Source organism: Prunus dulcis, chromosome 8 (assembly GCF_902201215.1).
Source record: "Prunus dulcis chromosome 8, ALMONDv2, whole genome shotgun sequence".
Classification (NCBI taxonomy): domain Eukaryota; kingdom Viridiplantae; phylum Streptophyta; class Magnoliopsida; order Rosales; family Rosaceae; genus Prunus; species Prunus dulcis.
The window spans coordinates 16211047-16231252 of record NC_047657.1 but is presented as its reverse complement, the minus strand read 5'-3'; the positions used below and the strand labels follow the sequence as shown (position 1 = coordinate 16231252).

General features: G+C 37.0%; 4 protein-coding genes and 1 non-coding gene across 5 annotated transcripts; 4 read left to right on the top strand and 1 right to left on the bottom strand.

Annotated features, from left to right (window-relative positions):
• Positions 1-815: 815 nt before the first annotated feature.
• LOC117612161 (uncharacterized protein At5g48480-like) lies at positions 816-2195 on the bottom strand. Its single transcript, XM_034340914.1, has 2 exons — positions 1803-2195; positions 816-1304 (listed from the first exon to the last, which is right to left on the bottom strand). The coding sequence occupies exons 1-2, from the start codon at positions 2066-2068 to the stop codon at positions 1064-1066; spliced, it is 507 nt and encodes a 168-aa protein (XP_034196805.1). The 5' UTR covers positions 2069-2195; the 3' UTR covers positions 816-1063.
• Positions 2196-5302: 3107 nt separating this feature from the next.
• On the top strand, positions 5303-5375 carry TRNAK-UUU. The gene has a single exon. It is a non-coding gene; the product is annotated as a tRNA-Lys (tRNA).
• Positions 5376-5405: 30 nt separating this feature from the next.
• On the top strand, positions 5406-9681 carry LOC117636374 (protein PEP-RELATED DEVELOPMENT ARRESTED 1, chloroplastic). Its single transcript, XM_034370843.1, has 10 exons — positions 5406-5848; positions 6233-6388; positions 7136-7204; positions 7302-7472; positions 7825-7968; positions 8110-8262; positions 8410-8475; positions 8760-8819; positions 9105-9159; positions 9306-9681. Exons 1-9 carry the CDS (start codon positions 5477-5479, stop codon positions 9147-9149), a joined length of 1236 nt encoding a protein of 411 aa, XP_034226734.1. The 5' UTR covers positions 5406-5476; the 3' UTR covers positions 9150-9159; positions 9306-9681.
• Positions 9682-11651: 1970 nt separating this feature from the next.
• Positions 11652-15930, top strand: LOC117638035 (fimbrin-2). The gene is made up of 14 exons (XM_034373118.1): positions 11652-12027; positions 12130-12303; positions 12521-12768; positions 12880-13051; positions 13187-13225; positions 13347-13415; positions 13502-13618; positions 13774-13985; positions 14084-14239; positions 14556-14755; positions 14840-14997; positions 15135-15231; positions 15324-15415; positions 15511-15930. The coding sequence occupies exons 1-14, from the start codon at positions 11941-11943 to the stop codon at positions 15694-15696; spliced, it is 2007 nt and encodes a 668-aa protein (XP_034229009.1). The 5' UTR covers positions 11652-11940; the 3' UTR covers positions 15697-15930.
• A 2734-nt stretch (positions 15931-18664) lies between these two features.
• Positions 18665-19803, top strand: LOC117637983 (transcription factor IBH1-like). Its single transcript, XM_034373056.1, has one exon. It carries the CDS (start codon positions 19029-19031, stop codon positions 19503-19505), a length of 477 nt encoding a protein of 158 aa, XP_034228947.1. The 5' UTR covers positions 18665-19028; the 3' UTR covers positions 19506-19803.
• The last annotated feature ends 403 nt before the right edge of the window (positions 19804-20206 follow it).

The window sequence follows — 20206 nt, the reverse complement described above, 5'->3', positions numbered from 1 at the left end:
GACTAAAAATAAATTTATAATATAAGTGACCAGAATTTATAAAGTACCAACTACCCCAATTTTTAATTGATAATTATTACCAACATAATGTTAATAATATTATAATTTCACGTCCCCTTATAGTCCAACATACTTTCAATTTTTACCAGTATACTATCAATTTACCAAAGAAAAAATTATTAGACAAGGGATTGGCCTCACGACTTACGAGACTCCGAACATGGATGGCTTCCAGCCATACCAATGCTCATTTGCTACATGTTCCGATTTCCCAAGCCTCTCTCTCTGGGACCACCACTGGTACTCACTCTTATCCAACCGCCATGCCCAACCAGATTTTTCAATCCCTCCAGGAAACACACACTACTCTAGCTCTACACAAAAAATTATAAAAATACCTAATGTTGTATTCTAGAGACACGTGGCAAACGACACAATGGTTGCCGTACGACCAGCATGAAGGTCGTCGTCTAGCCACAGCCCCACCCAACTTCCTTTTCTCTGAAAACAGTACTAACCCTAAGCGAATGCGACAGTGTCTTCGTCCTTCCTTTCTCATTCGCCAAACGACGTATTGAATAATCGAGTATAATAATATTACGACAAAGCTAACCAATACAATATCCACAGAAGATCAATGGAAATGTCACAACTACCCCTATCCCTGTCAACGGCGTAATAACTGCAAAGACCTACCCACCCACGAACTCAGCCATTACAATGAACAGTCAGTCACTAAACAAGAAAATGGAAAATGAAGCATGATCATATTTAGCATAAACTAAATTAATATTTAAAATAAAATAAAAAACAAATTAGAAGTCATAAGATAATACTGATCATATCATATTTCCTTTGTTCAAAATAACCCGAGACCATGATTAATTGTTCAAAATATTGAAGGCAAGCTACGCTACGCCTAGGATCAGCCTAAACCTAACAGCTAAAGGGTCCACATTTCTCCAGATAAAAGGGTCCCACAACTTGATTAAACCAAACAAAAAACCAAAAGATTACACCAGAACCGTGGATCTTCATGAGATTGGGTCAACTTCAGATCAGATCAGACGGTTATGGGAGCTTCCGACTCAGCTGCGGCCTTCTTGGCAACCGGGCTGGTGAAGAACCAGAGAAAGCCGAAAGGGTCCCTGACCTTCCCCACAGGCTGCTCCGGGTCAGAGAAAACGCCAGTTGTTATCTCTCCCTCAGAGACAGCTCCGGCCAGCACCGCCTTGGCTACAGCAGCTCCGATGTCAGGCGTCTCAAGCCAGAGAGCAATGGCACCAGAACCCACAACATTCACGCTGTTTGAACAAAAATAAATTATTATACATCTTAAAATATAATCTGGAAATAAAATATCTCGGCTAAAACTCAAAACCAAAATTCCATCAAGCACCACAGACGACTTGAGCTAAAATCAAGAACTAGAGTATAAATAGTTAGATCTATCATTTTAGCTAATTTTTGCAGACCACAAGTAGGTTACAACAACACATACAGAAGAAAAATAGCGTCTCAATGTTATTTGATAAATATTTTAAGAATGCTGAAGATAAAATATAACAGTAAATAAAAATGAAAACACAAGTAGAAATACTAGCAAATATTATTTAAAAATTAGAGAAAATTAAAAGAAAATAACATAAAAAATACAAAAATAGAACACAATGAAATAGTATGTGTTAACTCATTTAAATGCTATTTCAGCTTATCATATCATGTGGATCTAAAAGGATCTAATATTACAGCACAGGTATTTCAAACATAGTGTAAAGTTAGTGAGGGAAAGTGAGACTTACGGCTCGCCGGAGTCTTCAGTGTTGTCAGAGACGAGAAATGTGGAGGAGCCGAGTTTGAGCTGAGCAGAGAGGATAAACGGGCGCTCTTGCTCCGCCTTACGCTTGGGGTGAGTTGAGCGCTCGAGCTCCACAGCACCGAAAGCAGCCTTGTAGAACTTAACAGCGTCGTCGGCCTTGGGAACCACCAGCTGAGTCAGCACAGCCTTGATCTCAACAGCTGGCGCAACCTTCTCTCCTTCTCCGTTCTGGACGTCTTGCTGTGCCATTGAAGCTCAGAGAGTGAAAAAGCAAAAGCTGAGACGAAAAGGACAGAGAAAACCCTAACCCTAGGAGAGAAGAAGACGAAGACCAGAGAGAAGAATGGAATGGATGAAAATGAAAAAGGCGTGGGGTCTGGGTATGGCGTGGGGTAGGTAATTTATAGAAGCGGGGAAGCGCAAGCGTTGGGGTGAGGATACATCGGGTATTAAACAATTGTTCGGGAACGACGTTACCCTTGAATTTGGAGGTAAATTACGGATTTTTTACCCCTTGGCGTGTCGCGTATTAAAAAGGATTTGCATTTTTGGTTTTACGTGTGTTTGGACCGTCGGATTAGGATATCGACCGTCTCTTTCCGTCTGTTCAGTTTCTCATGACCTTAGGCTTTGGGGTAAATACAAAAAGATCATATATTTATGGAGACCTTAATAAAATAAATATTCTTATCAAATAAAATAAAATAAAAATAATCGTCTACGCTGTGCCTAAAATCCGTACCTTCTATCCTTGCATTTTTAATGTTTTATATTTTTGGGTCTCACTAAGTAAGGAACATGGGAGCAAAGGCCCAAAACAAAAGGGTCACATTTTGGTTATTTTATTAGACTTAAATGTTAAAATAGTCCATGTGTTTTATCACATTGGCAAATTTAATTTTTGTGTTTTTAATTTGACTAATTTGATCGCTGTGTTTATGACCGGTAGCCAATATGATCCAATCCGTTAAATTTATATTAAAAAAATGTTAAACTGTTTAAATATTAATAAAAAAATAGATATATTTGAATTCAATTTAAAAATAGATATATTTAAATTCAATTTAAAAATAGATAATTAAATAAGATCTAAAATGTTGTTATGGGCTCTTAGATTAGAACCCCTGTACACACACACAAAAAAAGAAAAAAAAAAAGAAAAGAAAAAGATCTAAAACCAAAAGAAATTAAAATCAAGGGATGATAACACCATCCAGTCTAGCCGTCACCCCCACCACCCTTCTCTCAGCTTCTCTCTTTCTCCCAGCTACTTTCCGCTGCCAGACCCAAAGGCCCCAAGCCCAACTCCCCTAGCCACACCCACCTCCTGAACACGAATCCTCCCCACCCCTGAGCTCTCTCTCTCTCTCTCTCTCTCTCAAACAACCCCTACCGCCCGACCATGTCCCAACAAGATCTTTCCCAACGCTACCATTCCTTGGCCATTTGTCCCATCCCCAGCCGCGCCACCCAGATCCTCTAGCCCACTCTGGTCGTCGCCCCACTCCCCCTCCCCCAATCGCTGAGCAGCCTCTCCCCCTACCTGATTATGCCCATCCTGTTTTTTCTTCTTCTTCCTAATGTTATGTTTTGGTTTTAATGAAGTTTCAATATATTTTTAAATTAATTCAATTTTTTAAATCAATTTCAAATAAGTTTATAGGTTTTCAACAAAAAAGAAAAAAGAAATAAAAGATCATTTACGTATATTGAACGGAATGAACCATATTGGCTAACGGTATTAAACACGTAGACTAAATTGGCCAAATTAAAAACGCATTAATTAAATTAGCCAACATAATAAAACACAAGGACTATTTTAGCATTTAAGCCATTTTATTATGCTCGTTGACCCCTTGACCAAAATGTGAAATAGCCCTAGCTTAGGTATTCCACATTTGATGTGTTGGATTGAATTAGTATTTCAATTAAATTTGAGAAGTGTCGATTATTTTTTGGTTGGTTGAAATTGAAATTATTAAATTATATAATAGTTCAACATATTGTGTCTTACAAGTTTCATCAAAAAGAGTAAGACTTAATAAATCTAGTTTGGACTCAATTCCCGTTAAATCCAAATCAAGTCACCAAATAATATAATCACACAATCATATAAACATATACTTTCAAAATATAAATAAATGTATTTTAATATAAATATATTAATAACAACATATGACGATGTGATGATCACAACTAATCTATGTTTTTGGTTTTTGGTTTAGTTTGAAGAAGAATGTTGTGTGTCGGCAATTGTTGAGTATTTTTTATATGTGTTAATATATGCATGTTGGTCCCGTTCCATCCTCCCTCCCGGGCCTCCCTGACAAACTGTCTGGTTAAGGATTTCTGACTAGTTTCTCATGGGTTTTCGCAGAATTAAAATAATAATATTGGGCAGGGGTAGGGTCATGAAAACTCATCGTGATACATATATGCTCCTGCTGCCTCCTTCACTTTTATCTGGGCTTTGGGTGGTTTTACTTTCACCTTTTCACCACTGTCCAAATACTCATTATTACCACCGCTGCCTTCACCTTTTGGCAGCGCAGGGTAAGCTCCCACAAGTTCTCAACCCATCAAACGTTACTTCATGGGTTTTTCTGGGAGGTGATTAAAAAGCTTTTAATAGTTAATAATTGGGCTAATTACTCTAATGGTCTAATTAAACCCCAAAATATGTATATTATTAGCACTATTCAGAACTAGCTGTAATTTGACCCATTGGGTTTCCATCTATTTGTGTGGTTGGCCTGAATAATTAGCGCGAGTCCAAATCAAATATTGAAACTCAAAAATTAGATTATTCGTTCCTTTTGAAAAAGTTATCCTTTTCATTTATGACTCTCTTGTTTTTCATGTAAATTTCAACATCAGACATGAAATTACTAGTCGTGAATGCAGTTTGACTTAGGTGAACTTTATACCTATCTTCTCTGAATGATTATCCATTTACGTTTTCAAGAACGAGAATCAAATTTTGACATCAACACCATCAATTACATGAAAGTGACAAATGATGCATGAAAACAAGACACAAATCAAAATACAAGTGAAAACAAAAATACATAATACAACGCTGCATTGGTGCATTTTCATCTTTCTTCTAAGCTCTCACTACTAATAAAACCGATGCCGAAAAGTGAGTAGGGTTGGCCATGGACGGAAGCTTAGTTGAAGAAGCAAATGATTTGATATGCAAGTTTGTTCCATTTCTCTTGCCAAGCTGCCAGTATAAAGCCCAAACCATGCCACATGGTTTGGTCCAAAACTTGTTGCCTAGGCTTATAATGCATGTCCAATACGGCAATATGATTTTATTTCCTCTACTTTCAGATTCTTCCGTCTTCTTTTACCTCTAGCATGGTTCATTTATATTGAAGCATATGAGGCTGAACGTCATTTGGAATTTCATATGATGCCAGCGCACCAAAAGAACATTAAACTATTCATATTTTTTCACAAGCAGACAAAATATCAAGAGCCGTCTTAGCTCAGCCGGTAGAGCGCACGGCTTTTAACCGTGTGGTCGTGGGTTCGATTCCCACAGACGGCGAGTTTATTATTTTGGTTTTTTATTTATTTATCACATCTCTGGTTCTAACACAAAAACCCATCCAAAACCCCAAAACCATAGAATCCAAACAAGAAGAAAAGATGTTGCAGAGCAGCAACATGTTTCCTAGTTGTTCATACCCATCTGCACAAACTCTAAACCCAACCATTAATTATCCTTCTCTCCTCTCTTTCCCTTCATTTTCATTCACCACAGTGTGCTCTCGCCACAACAATTTGCCCCAACCTCAGTTTCAAGCAAAGCAACCCAACAAGAAGAAGAAGAGGCAGATGCTGCGCTTCTGTGGGACTTATGAGGTGGGTGGAGGCTACCCAGATGAGGAATTGGGTGGGCAAGAGAAGAGTAGAACTACCCAAGAGCAAGGCAACTCAAAATTGGACACTGCCCAGTATGAAGCTCTTATCAAAGGTGGTGACCAAGTCACTTCTGTTCTTGAAGAGATGATCGCCCTTGTAAGTTTTTGCTCCTCTCTCTCTCTCTCTCTCTCTCTCTCTCTCTCTCTCTCACATTCATTCTCTGTAGATTGGTTGCTGAGAAATTGGTAGAGAAGGAAATGATGGATAATTTGGTATCAGGCTTAGTTGAGTCAAATTTTGTATTAATTTCAGTTCATTTAAATACCTATTGTAAATGTGGGCTTTCATCAAAATGATTGTATATATTGCAATGTATTAACTGCCCCGTTGGCTAATTTTGCGGAAATTGGATTATGCAGCTGTTTACTATCTGGAGGTTGCTTGCGTCTCGTCTGCATATATCTTTTTTTGCTCTTTATTTCGAAATCACGAGCCAACTGATGCTTCATTTGTCTGATTACTAGTTTTGTGCATGTACAGTTAGAAGATATGAACATGGATGAGGCATCTGAAGAGGTGGCAGTGGAAATAGCTGCACAAGGGGTCCTAGGGAAGAGAGTTGATGAGATGGAGTCGGGTTTCATGTTGGCGCTAGATTACATGATCCAACTTGCTGAGAATGACCAAGATGATAAGGTGCTATTTCAACTTTACATATCACACTAGCTTTAATGTGAGCTACCCTGCCCCAACTTAGATTGATCTGACAAGATTGAGCAATGAACACACGCTAACCGTTATTTTTATCAAGTTTTAGTCAACCACATCCTATTATTTTGTGTACTTTTTTCGGCATGCACATTGATGTGATCTTTGGTCTCTTGCACAATACTAATGTTCCAACATTTGATATTGTATGTGTACCTTCATTTGACGATACATGTTTTTCTGGTTTCCTTTTTATTGACACCACTATTTAGGTTCTGTAATATAATGCTAAGAATGATGAATGATGAATTTTCTTTTTGTGGGGAAGAGGGCAGGAGAGAGGAGGTAACATAAGTTTAGGTTTTGTGGTATGTATGGGTCGTGGTGGCTGAAGACTGTATCTAAAAGCTGGTTTTCGTGCCCATTGTTGCCACACTGGAAACTGAACCTCTTCATAATTCATTGCAGCAGCAGCTATGATACTATTCATGCCTGCAAGCTTCAATTTCAGTACACGAGCTTTTGTGGCAACTTACATGCACTTTTTAGCCCTGCTGCAGTTTGAATTTGGCAATAGTTTTGTTTTTTTGGTAAAATCTAGCCGACGTAAAGCTGGGCTGGCTGCTTTTTGGTCGAACATTCAAATACACCATGTTGTCGTATGATTTAATCTCTTGTGACCAAACATAGCTATGGATTATTTACTTAATGACTGTTTTGATCGTCAATGTTCAGCGTAAGTCATTATTGGAGGTGATCAAGGAGACAGTATTATCCTATCTTACGAAAAAATGCCCCCCGCATGTAAGGATTTTTCTTTAAGGCAAATCCTAGTCTAGGCAATTGTGGTTATTGGATTCTAGTTTCTTTCACTTTACTTTTTTATATTATTTATTTCTAGGTTCAAGTGGTTGGCCTGCTCTGTAGAACTCCTCAGAAAGAAAGCAGACAGGAATTACTACGCAGAGTGGCTGCAGGTGGTGGTGTGTTCAAAAGTAAGAATGACATAAAAGTTCATGTTCCAGCTGCAAATCTTAATGATATTGCTAACCAGGCTGATGATATACTGGAGGTAATCACTGCAAATGCTATCTTCTGCATAAGTGCTTTTTTGGTTATTGATGATATATGTATAGCATATTATTGCATATCATTCTGGGCACTAGCAGCAAACTTCCCCCTCTTTAGGGTTGTGTTCTGTCATTTCTTTTACTTGGGATTGTTGGAACTGCTCCAAAATGTTGGAACGAGAAAATAGTAATTTTAGCTTACAGACACTATACTTGTAATATGTAATGATATTCAGTAGCACTGACTATGGTCTTTTCATGCTTCAATGTCTTATTTTGTTTCGTGAAGTGTGTATTTGTACTTTGTTTTATTAATAATTCAAGTTAATATAAGCCTATTTTCATTTTTGGAAGACAATGGAAACTCGGCCTGTAGTTCCAGATCGAAAACTGCTTGCAAGACTTGTTTTAATCAGAGAGGAAGCTCGGAATATGATGGGAGGTGGATTACTAGATGAGAGAAATGATCGTGGCTTTAACACTCTTCCAGAATCCGAGGTCTGTATTTATGCATTTATAAAAAGATTACAGGATACCTGGTTGATTCATTGGCCCATATCTTTGTTTGGAAAATTTTATTTTAAGTTACCATCATCCTCTGTCATTGGTTTGGCATGATTAAGATTCCTGTCAATGCAGGTGAACTTCTTAACCAAACTTGTAGCTTTGAAACCGGGGAAGACTGTCCAGGAGATGATAAAAAATGTAATGGAAGGAAAAAATGAAGGTGCTGATGATGCTAGCAGTGATGAGGAAGATACCACTGGTAGAACGAGTGGAATTGCAGGAAGGGTGGGTATAATACAGTCCATAACTAGAACGTGTGCGTATTGGCAAGTCTGTTTCAACAGGGAACCACGCGTGCACACCCACACACCGACACGTGTCAAAATAGTTTTCGGTTTCATATTATATTGACTTGTTCATCATCATTCCCAGGAAAGCGTTACAGGACGAAAAGCTCTTCCTGTGCGCCCTGGCATGTTTCTTGAGACTGTCTCCAAGGTAAGAATTACTTGATTAACCTATTTAACTTGTAAGTTGTAACACATTCATTTCAAGCCCTCTGGACCTCAGGATGTCTAACAACCATGGTGTGGTCGAGTTGGGTAACGTTACATTTCAGGACAATATCTATATTTGGTGCTTCTAATCTAAAAGATACTTCATACCCTCTGGAGCATCTCTGAGATTAAATGGGCTTGAGCCACTCTGATCGAGTTGACATATGCAGCAATCTCACTGTTTAAGATAAATTCCTGATTCATGCTTGGACTTGAACTTGCCAGGTCTTAGGTGGTATATATGCAGGAAATGTCTCTGGTATCACCGCACAACATCTAGAATGGGTAAAGTTTCTTCTTCTTTCAAGAGATTTAAAAAGTTGTGCTTTTAATTCTACTGTAATTGAATTACTGTCTTCAATTTTATTCGAAGGTTTTTTATCTAATTATTATTTTGAAGAAGTCGTAGAAGTTATTTGTAAGATATGTCGTAGATTGCTTGAGGAAGTCATGGTGTGCAAATAGCTTGCCATATCATTTCCCACAATAATTTCCTTCACTTTATAGCCATGTTATTCCACATTCTTCTGGTGAATCAATTCATTTTGTACCCTTGTCTCTCACATACAGGTTCATCAGAAGACACTTGAAGTTCTTCAGGAGATAGCATTTTGAACTTTTTATGGTAGGTGCACCATCTCCATTTTTTTTCCTAATCACGCGCCGTTTGAACAGAGAATTTTATTTAGCTTCGGTCTAGAAATTACCAATCTTTCCTAGTGAAATTCATCAAACTAATTCTTTTTTCCAATCTGTTGCCAATGATAATAGGAATCAAACACAAGTATGCCTGAAATCATACTTTGTTGAAAGGAAAGTACCCAGAATCAGAAGAACGTATGATGAAGATTCAAGTCCAATAAACATACACTAGTGCAACACCATGTGTGGTAAGGCCCCACAAGTGTGGATTTTGATACTTGCATCAGTGCACACATCAGTGGCCCTCCTTGGTAATCATTCATATGCCTTGAGAAGTAGAAGCAAACACAGCAAGGATTGATCCACATTCCCCCCTATTCTTTAAAAAGCTATTTCCCATGCCCTCTTCATGCCCTTTTTTATTTTTATTTTTATTTTTTTGAATTTTATTTGCCTTTTGTGTAAAGCAAATATGATATGAAATGTATATACACTTTTCTACCCACTTGGATTTGGCACCACGCCTACCAATCTTGGCCCTCCCCCATGCTCTCTTGTTTGCAAAATCTCTTTGATTTTGTTCATGGGATTAGCTTGGATTATAAAAAGCAGAGTTGCCCACCTGCACCGTCTTTGCAGATTGGTGCCTCACAACTATACGAAATATGGAAGTTTATGACCCACGAATCTGATTATACTTTAGTATATGCTCCCTATAAGAGATTGAATTAGGAGTATTCGATTAATTATATGGTGATTATTGAGCTGCTTAATGATTATGAATGAAAATCCAAATATTACTATGCTCTCTGGATGAATTTTTTATACTTCATTTCACATGCTTAATTTAAATGGGTTTTCACCATATTTTAAGACTCGAAAGGAGAAGGTAAATACTAGTTACTCTGACCTATGAGGTAATTCATGACGAGAATTGAAGTTGGTTTTACTACTTCTTTCCAGTACCATAACCCATAAAGATAAAAAATCAACCGCGGTGCATCATTCTGTCTTCAAAAAATTTCCTTTATACAGTCATAATTCTTTTTTATACAATAAAGGATATTTTACTTTAATATAATCTAATCTAAACTATCGAACTCGGATTACATGAATAAAGAAAGAAAAGGTGGAAACTTATCATTTGGTTTTGATTTTTGGTCGAAGAAAAATTTGGTTGAGAGAAGGAAAATAAAGAAAAGGTGAAAACTTGTCATTTGTCATGTCTTAAGTTACAAGTAAATTTCATCCCAAACAAAAAGAGGGATTACAAGTGAACCAACCAACCAAGTGAGGCATTGTGTTAATGTTTTGGAGGAAGGTGCGTACCTTTCTTCCTGCCTTTTTGAAACATGGCCTGTTCATTTTTCGGTTAACAACTAAAGAAGGTTCAAAAGATAAAAAGTTCTTGTTCTTGTTTCCTTTTCATACAAACTTTATATAAATCACCAATTAATTGGTGAAATGACTACAATGTCGGAAGCATGTATGATGTATCAACGTAAGCTAAAATGGTGAAGCTCTTGGGGTTGGTCCAAGTGATAAAAGAGTGAGTAGGAAAATGAATTAAAATTGCGTTAAGTAAAGAGTTCGATTTTCTTCTACTGTGTAATAAACGAATAAGTAAGTGATAAAATTCTTGGCACGTGCTTGGAAATTGGATACAATAATCTAACAAAAGGAACGCCGAAAATAAAAAATCAATCTCAAGGGTTGTTTTTCAAAATGCATCACATCACATTTAACACCTCAAAGTCATCTCATACATCTTACCCAACCAACATGGCTTGCAAATTAATGAACTCACCTTGTTCTTGCCCTCTCACACAAGGATCACCTTCCTACAACAATTAACTCATGTGCTCTGTTTGGCATTTTATTTTTTCTTTTTGATAAGTTCACTGAGAATTTGAGAATGCTTGAACCCTGTCAAATATGAATATCCAAACAGCCATGTCTTATCAGCTCTGCTTTTTTAAAAGGCAAACCAACTTTTATATCCAAGTGGTGTGAGTGGTCCCCTAATTTGGCAAATGCCTATATCATCCATATATATATTTCTTCAAATAAACGACCGACCACATTAATAATAATATTTAATTAAATCCCCAGCTTGAGCTCTAGCAGTTTTGAGCAATCCTAATAATCCCCACTAATGAAACAGTAAAACGACTGAAAGCCCTACTGAGCTAGCTCTAAGCTGTATCAAACTTTGCTAATTAATATTGTTTAATGTTCATGTTGGCCTAATTGTTTATTAATCAAAGTTCAAAACTTGAACTTTGTAACGGTCTAAGCACAGTTGAAACTCGAAACTGTAACACCAACTGCAGTAGGATGACGAGGATGAGGACATTTTGGTCATAATTTGAATTCTCCAACGACATTGTGTTTGTGGGTCCCCTCTCCTTTCCTCCATAGTTGGACATGAGGGTCATTTTTTTATTTTTATTTTTTGAATTCTCTATCTTCATTATTTTGAATTCTCTATCTTCATTCAAAAGAAGCAACTTTGGAGTGTGACAGCTCTGCCCCGACCCAACTGTGTTGAGTGTTTGGCCACCCTCATTTGAGCCACCTCCTCCTACTTGTACTGCTTCCTCTGCTCTAAAGTTTCAAACTTCAAATAATTAAAGCCATAAATCGATTAAATAAAACTTGGGTTTGTGGGGATATCAAAGAGAAAGAGTGAAAGATTTCAGCTTTCAACTTTCAGCTAAGCTCAGCTCAATCCTTCATCTTCTTCTTCTGGGTACCTCCAAAAATGTCGGGTTATGTTGGCATTCTGGTTTCAGATCCATGGCTACAGAACCAGTTCACCCAAGTCGAGCTCCGCAGCTTAAAATCTCATGTATGTTCATTGTCCCTGTCTTTTCAGCATTTGGTATTTTATTTTATTTTATTTTTTATTGACAATTTTTGTTGTTGGAAATGTGTGATGATGGTGATGAAGTTTGTGAGCATCAAGAGGGAGAGTGGAAAGCTCACACTTGGAGACTTGCCTGCCAAGATGTCAAGGCTCAAAGTAGTGGGATCAGAGAATCTCACTGACCAAGACAGGGCTTCTTTCATTCAAGATTTGCATCCCAACCTTGATGAAGATGTCGATTTTGAATTCTTCCTCAGGGTCTGTTTCTACACTTTTACTTCGAAGTTCAAAACCAATTGGCAATCAATCAACTAAATAATGCTGAATGCCCTGTTTGTTATCTGTTTATTGATTAGATAATGCATATAAAGTTGAACTGTTGAAGAAACTGAAGCTCAAGTTATTGATTTTAAGACCCATCTTCATCTTGGTTGAATTGGAAAATGTGGTTTTACAAGTTTGCAAAAAATGGCAGGTTTATTTGAAACTCCAAGCTCATGCCACTGCTACAACAGGAAGTGGTGGAAAGAACAACTCCTCATCTGCTTTTCTCAAGGCTGCAACCACCACTTTGCTTCATACAATCAGCGAATCGGAGAAGGCTTCTTATGTTGCCCATATCAATAACTACCTTGGACAGGATGATTTCCTAAAGAAATACCTTCCTATTGATCCATCAACCAATGATTTATTCGAGATCGTCAAGGATGGAGTACTTCTATGGTGATTGATTGATTGTTCATTCATTACTGCCACTTTTGGTATCTTGTTGTTGAGTTACTTGTTTGTGGGATTGTGGATTGGATTTTTAGGGATGTGTTTCTTTGGATGCAGTAAGCTGATCAATGTGGCAGTGCCCGGGACAATCGACGAACGGGCTATCAATACAAAGAGAGTACTCAATCCGTGGGAGAGAAATGAAAATCACACTCTGTGCCTCAACTCAGCTAAAGCTGTTGGATGCACTGTGGTCAATATAGGGACTCAGGATTTCATTGAAGGAAGGGTATGCATACATGACTTTTCATGTACAGTATATAATTGGCACATGTTGTGCTACTGCTTAATTGAGTGGAGTGTTTTAACTATACATAGTTGCAATGGATACTGACCAATATTGTCCTTATTGTTTGCTTTTCAGCGTCATCTTGTTCTTGGAGTGATTTCTCAGATTATCAAGGTAAGATTTTCATGTTTATTTAAGTTTGTTTGGATATAAAGTTCATCAGCATGAAATTTGATTTTGTAAAATTTCATGGACTATATCTGAGCCATCGGTTTCCCAATCTCATGCTCTATAGATACAATTACTGGCAGACCTCAACTTGAAGAAAACACCTCAATTGGTGGAGTTGGTTGATGATAGTAAGGTAAGAGCGTCCTAATTCATAAAAGATAGTGGCTAGGTTTTAAACCAACAAATTGTCTAATGTCTTCTTATCTTCAAAATCGACAGGATGTGGAGGAGTTGATGAGTCTACCACCGGAGAAGATATTACTGAGGTGGATGAATTTCCAACTGAAGAAAGCAGGATATAAAAAGATAGTCACAAACTTCTCCTCTGATGTCAAGGTATGAGAATAAGTTAATACTCTGTCAAGGTTGATGGACATAGCATTCCTTCTTTATTTAGAGAAGCAAATAGGAAAGGTGTAGCCACATAGATTTGACATACATTGCAAGGATATTGCTTGTGTTTGGGGGTATGAGATATGTCTGTCTTGCAGGATGCAGAGGCCTATGCTCACCTCTTAAATGTTCTGGCACCTGAGCACAGTAATCCATCTGCATTGGCTGCAAAGAATCCTTTGGAAAGAGCAAAGTTAGTTCTTGAACATGCAGATAGGATGGGATGCAAGAGATACTTGACTGCAAAAGATATTGTTGAAGGATCCCCAAACCTTAACCTTGCTTTTGTTGCACATATTTTCCAGCATAGGTGAGAAATGAGAATTAACCCTACTTGAGCAATGTATTCCTTATAGAATGGCTACTTTCATAGTGGTAAAAAGCTAAGTTCTACTCATTCACTTGTAGGAATGGGCTCTCAACCCAAACAAAGCAGATATCGTTCCTCGAAAATTTGGCAGATGACACTCAAATTTCCAGAGAAGAGAGGGCATTTCGCTTCTGGATGAATAGTCTCGGAAATTTGACATATATCAATAATGTCTTTGAAGACCTCAGAAACGGGTAAAAACTCATTTTGTTTTGAACTTTTATGATAATATATGGTTAATATCGCTGTCTTTGTCTATCCTCCTGAACCTAAGTTATTCATATTCTGATCAACTTATTATAGTGTTTCACCCGGGGGCATGTATCTTCACATCACAACAAAACCAAAATTCCAAACTTTAAAATTTGCTAAAAACATTGAGATAATTGTTTAAATGTCATAATTGATGTAAACTAAATTCAAGTGCTTCCACAGTTAGACATTGCTAGCTATTCAAACTGATTTATCTTTAATTTCATCTGGAGCTGAAGTGAAATTGGTCCTCTGCAGCTGGGCACTTCTGGAGTCCCTGGACAAGATTTCACCAGGCATTGTCAATTGGAAGATTGCAAACAAGCCTCCAATCAAAATGCCATTCAGAAAAGTAGAAAACTGCAATCAGGTCGTAAAAATCGGGAAACAATTGAAGTTTTCTTTGGTAAATATTGCTGGAAATGATATTGTGCAGGGGAATAAAAAGTTAATACTTGGTAAGTCCGCTGGAATGCTTATGGCTAGTGCATTCAAAACACAGGAAACTATTGGTATGCTTATTATATGCTTTTACTTTTCAGCTTATTTGTGGCAATTGATGCGGTACAACATCCTACAACTACTAAAGAACTTGAGATTTCACTCTCATGGGAAGGAAATCACTGATGCTGATATTCTGGAATGGGCCAACACCAAAGTTAGTAGCACAAGAAGCCATAGCCGCATGAATAGTTTTAAGGTACCATTTGTATTTCATGTATAAAAGGGATGAAAAAAGAAGAAGAAAAACAAAATGCACTTCTTTTGCCTGATATTTCTACTGGTGTGAAACAGTAGGAATATATTTCATCATAAGTTACTGTTTCAATCTTACAGGATAAGAGTTTGTCAGATGGCACTTTCTTCCTTGAATTGCTGAGCGCTGTGCAGCCTAGAGTGGTAAATTGGAGCCTTGTTACCAAAGGAGTAACTGGTATGTTTCCCTCTTATTTTCATGTAGTAAAAAATTCAAGTTCTTCTGTTGCTTTGATGCCTTATGTTTTCTTTAATTTCTGAACAATATAGATGATGAGAAAAAGATGAATGCCACCTACATCATCAGTATTGCAAGGAAGCTGGGATGTTCAATATTTTTGCTTCCTGAAGACATAACTGAGGTACTTTTGGGATCATTACCTTGGCTTTGTTTTAAACTACTAAACTTTTCATCAATTCCTTTTTCTGATGAACAATTTTGTTTTCGGTTCGTCAGGTGAATCAAAAGATGATCCTTACATTGACTGCAAGCATAATGTACTGGTTCTTGAAACAACCTGTTGAGGACAGACCGTCTGGGATTTCAGACAGTGAGGGTTCCAGCCAATTGGAGACAATCTCCAATTCCACAACTGATGACTCTGCTTCTGAGTCATCAATGGAGGAGCATGGAAATTTATAAACATGCTAGGATTGGGAAACTCTTACCAAGTTTCTATTTTTAAGCTCATGAGTTTTCTCTTCCCTTTATTTTTATTTTTTCTGTTAAAATTGATTGCAATAATCAATATGTGTAATAGTAGGAATTGAAGTGTTTTCTCAAACCAAATTTTGTTCAGGCAGAATATGTGAATAGCCTACCCATTTGTATTATTTAAATGACATTTTGATTATATGGTCCTCTGTTGTTGTAGCATTTCTTTCAACCAATTTGGTTAAGGCTCAAAATGCAATTGTATATTAATCTTTCAACCAGTTTGATGGCCTTCGATGAATATTAAATTTCTTTTTTTTGGCCAAAGATACAAAGGTGGAAAATCTTGCTGTACAGAAGCCCTTCTGGGGTCAACCTAATGCCACTTGACTTGACATGACATGTCTTGTTCTTCTGTTTTAGTCTTGTAGTGGATTTTCTGTTTGGTTTTTATTTTTTTCTTTTCAGCAATCACAAATAAGATCCATGGACTTGTTTCTGTTTGGTTTGGTAAGCTTTCATAGTCCTTTGATAGTGGATTAACTCAAAATGGTTCATGATCTAATTCAATATGGTAGTTCTCAAAATTTTCTATGGGGTCATTGTCTAATTGTCATTACAGAACATCAACTAAACACTGTTACGTCATTTGGTGAAAAAAAGATAATCCTGAGTTGGACACTGTTACGTCATTTAATGAATAAAATTTGCTGTTCGTAGAAGCCACGATGACACCTGTGAGTGACTCATCACAAGCCAGTGGTGGTCCTGACTTTAGCAAATTGAAGATGCATAAATTAACCAGCATGTGGATAATCCTGCTTATTATCTCAACACACATAGCTTAATTATGAGTTTGTTAAAGTCTAATACTAAAGCTTTGGTTTGTGTATGGCCATTTGAAGGCAAGCCAGGCCCACCCCATATTAATTCCTCAAGCTTTGCCATTGAAGGCCAAAACAGAAACTCCATGTTTGCTCTGTGCATTGCCTTTTGTTTTGCATCTCTGTCAATCACTCACTTGAGCATACATATATTTTCTATTTTCCAGGGGTTCTATTTTAATTAATTATTTTTAAGCCATGCCATTAAAATTAAACCATCTTCAGTTGTCCCATGGGCTTTTCTTGAGATCCAAAGGAAAAATAAACAAAAGACATAACTTTTCAACGTGTTGGGGCGTGAGAGGGGCACACAAAACAGACATCGATCACCATGTTCGCTCCTTAATTTCTTGCTTTCCCACAGAGAACAGTGTAATTCTGCATCTTCCAATATGTAAACTGTTCATATGAACTATTTATGTCTACATTTTTGTTGTTGCATAGTTAAGAATGGAAAAAGAGTTTTCTCGCACATATAGTGTCAAGGTGTCATGGAGGTTTGAACGTGAGATCACTTGTCAAGGTCCTTTTCATAAGACTAACCCTTTATATCGACATGTTATATCAATTATTATGACAAACGTAGGGCGGAGCCGCCCTTAAGCTAGAGTGGACTCCAATACTTTACAAATATTTAGAATAATAGCAATTAGTTACCTCATTTGCGCAAAATTAGTCCACTTCACAACAATAGCTCCTCAACTGAAAAAGAAAATTATAATTCACGCTTTCGTTAAAAATTCATGATTTCGCCCTTAATGATTAATCGAAGCATCAAGAATCGCATTATTATTATTGGTAATATAATTATAAAATGTGATCAATCAATTTCATCTGGTGTTATTCGTGGTGGTTCAATCAACCACAAGCAAATTCATATATTAGGCGAGCTAGCCCTTAGGGTGGCAAAGGTGTTATTAGCTATGGGGTCAGTCTGAGCTACACGTACAAATTCACCTGCCTCTCTCTCTCTCTCTCTCTCTCTCTCTCTCTCTAACACATAGGGACTTAAGAAACTTAGGTACTCAACCAATGATGTATAAGTTATAATATAAAAATAAAATTTTAATTTATAAAAAATAAAAGATCAAATCTTGAATGTTACTTTTGTCGCCAGCAGTCATAACGAATTAGATTTTAAAATTGTTATAAAATAATACTAAAACTTACATCGATTTGCAAATTCTCACTTTCCTCATAAATATTGTCACTTCACATGATCAACGGAAAACCTATACTTTATCATCAAATTCAAAGCAGTACACTTTTACACTAGTAGCTAGCTCCCCTTTTTATGGGATCTTAGTAAAAAGTTGAAACTTATGAGGGGAAATGTTCAATATGCATGTTGTCATTTCATGTAGTTCAAATCCTATATTAGGAATTGATTGTGTTCTCTTTTCCTCTATAGAAATTCTTAATATAGGATTTTAACCCATAATATAATATCGTTGAAAGAATTCATTCTAATTTTAGGAGTTTGAATTCTTTTAACGACATTATATTATGAGTTAAAACACTCTATCACTAAAATTAGAAGCCTTAACGATATCTACGGCTATCTTTCAATGAGAACAAAATTAAAGTGACACTTGACATAAAGCACATAACATTACATATCGGCCGCCGGCCATTGCTATCATGTCATATACATCCACCACAATATATAGCTAACCAACCATCACCATGCACTAAATATGTATATCATGTCATTGGCTTATAAGCCAAAAGGAGACAAATTCGAATATAATACCGAGAGAGGGATATAAACATCAAGTTAGTGAGAGAAACATGCATAACAGAACAAAATGAAGAGAGGAAAAAATAGAAAAAAAGGCCCCATAATCCAAGTGGGTAAATGGAACCATGTGCGCTCATATGCTGGTTGGTCCTTTTGTAGCCCCACGAAGCCTCCTTTTCACCTCCAAAACTCATGTTGAAAATGAAAGAGGCTATAAACTTATTATTCAATTCCATTATCTCTCTCCATCCCTAATTTAATTAATAATATTCATACATAATTTTATTAAAGGTTGATTCATCAAGTCTCCTTCCTCTTTACACCTCCCATTTCCAATATTCTCTCTCTCTCTTTCTTTTCCCATTTCCCTCTCATCATCTCTCTTCCTTAAATTGCCCAATCAGATTATCCCTCTCTAGATCTCCTCTAGTTTTGGGGTAGTTTTGAAGGAGAGACAGTGTTGTCAGAGTTCACAAACTAAATTCTCTCCTCTTTGTCCTGGTGGTTTGTGAGCAAACTGGACCCCTTTGTGTCAGCAGAAAATCTCCTATCTTGTTCATTTGTCTTTCCTCCTAAAAGTTCACCTCTAGCTTTCTAATTTCAAGTACCCCCAAGCCCAACTGAACTCTTCCATCAAACCCTAATTTTGTTTCCCCCTACAAACATATATATATAATATACATATATAGAATCCCATGAATTCTCCCAACCCTAATTCACTGAAGTATAGGTTCACCAAAGGCTTGCTCAAAGCCCTAGCCAGAATAAACAAGCATCAACCCAGATCATCATCATCTTCTTCAAGAGAGATCCAGCGACGATATAGGAGAATTAAGACTGCTGCATATGCATCCATGGCTTGTGCTGTAGGGACAAGAAGAGCTTGGAGCCGGGAGTTGCTTTGGAAGATCCGAAACCAAGCACGAAATGGCGGAGTTTTGAGGAGAATTGGTAGTACTACTACTAGTACTCACTACCCCATGAAGAAAAGATCTCAGAAGAAGCCGGTTGTGGCGGGTTTAGGGCGAGTTGCTGAGCTGCGGAAGGTTGTACCGGGCGGTGAAGGCATGGATACTTGGAGCTTGTTGGAGGAGACAGCCCATTACATGAAGTGCCTTACCACACAGGTAAAGGTCATGAGGACAATTGTGGCAATTTACTCTACTACTTGAGTGTTGACCCTAAATCCCTTACAGGAACACAAAAAAAATACAAAAAAAGAGATGTATAATTATTATGAACTTGATCTGGATATGGTAAAATAAAATAAAAGTGAAAGAGGATATACAAGGAGGATATATATATATATATATAGGTATGAAGAACTACTCTTATTTGTAAAATTGGGGAGATGTAGTGATGTTAATTATTACTTCTGTTCTTATATTTTTGTGTGTGTATATATATATATATATATATATTCCAATCGCGTCTTGTAGTTATTTTAATTTTTCTTATTTGATATTTCAATTTTGAACTTCTTAAATTGCATTTCTTGATTGGAATTGCAGATAAACAGGTACAGAAATTAAATGGATCCTAATTTCAAATTAAGACATATCTACAAATAATACGCTAATTTCTTTATTTCTTTTAAGAAAAGAGGGCGTGATGAGTACAGGAGGATGGGATTGGTCAAAGAATCCATGTGACCCGTGATTTGCTTTGTCCAGTTATTAGTACTCATATCTTTTCGATATGTCCTTCCTCTCCTACCACCCGATTCAAATCAAAACTAGTCACGGAAACAAATCAATCTTATTACTTTGTAGACATGCTTGCTTGCTTCACATGTCTTTATAAATTAACTGAAAAAATAAGATCATAAATTATAATTAAAAAAACCTAGCTATAGCATGCATATGCCTCAGTC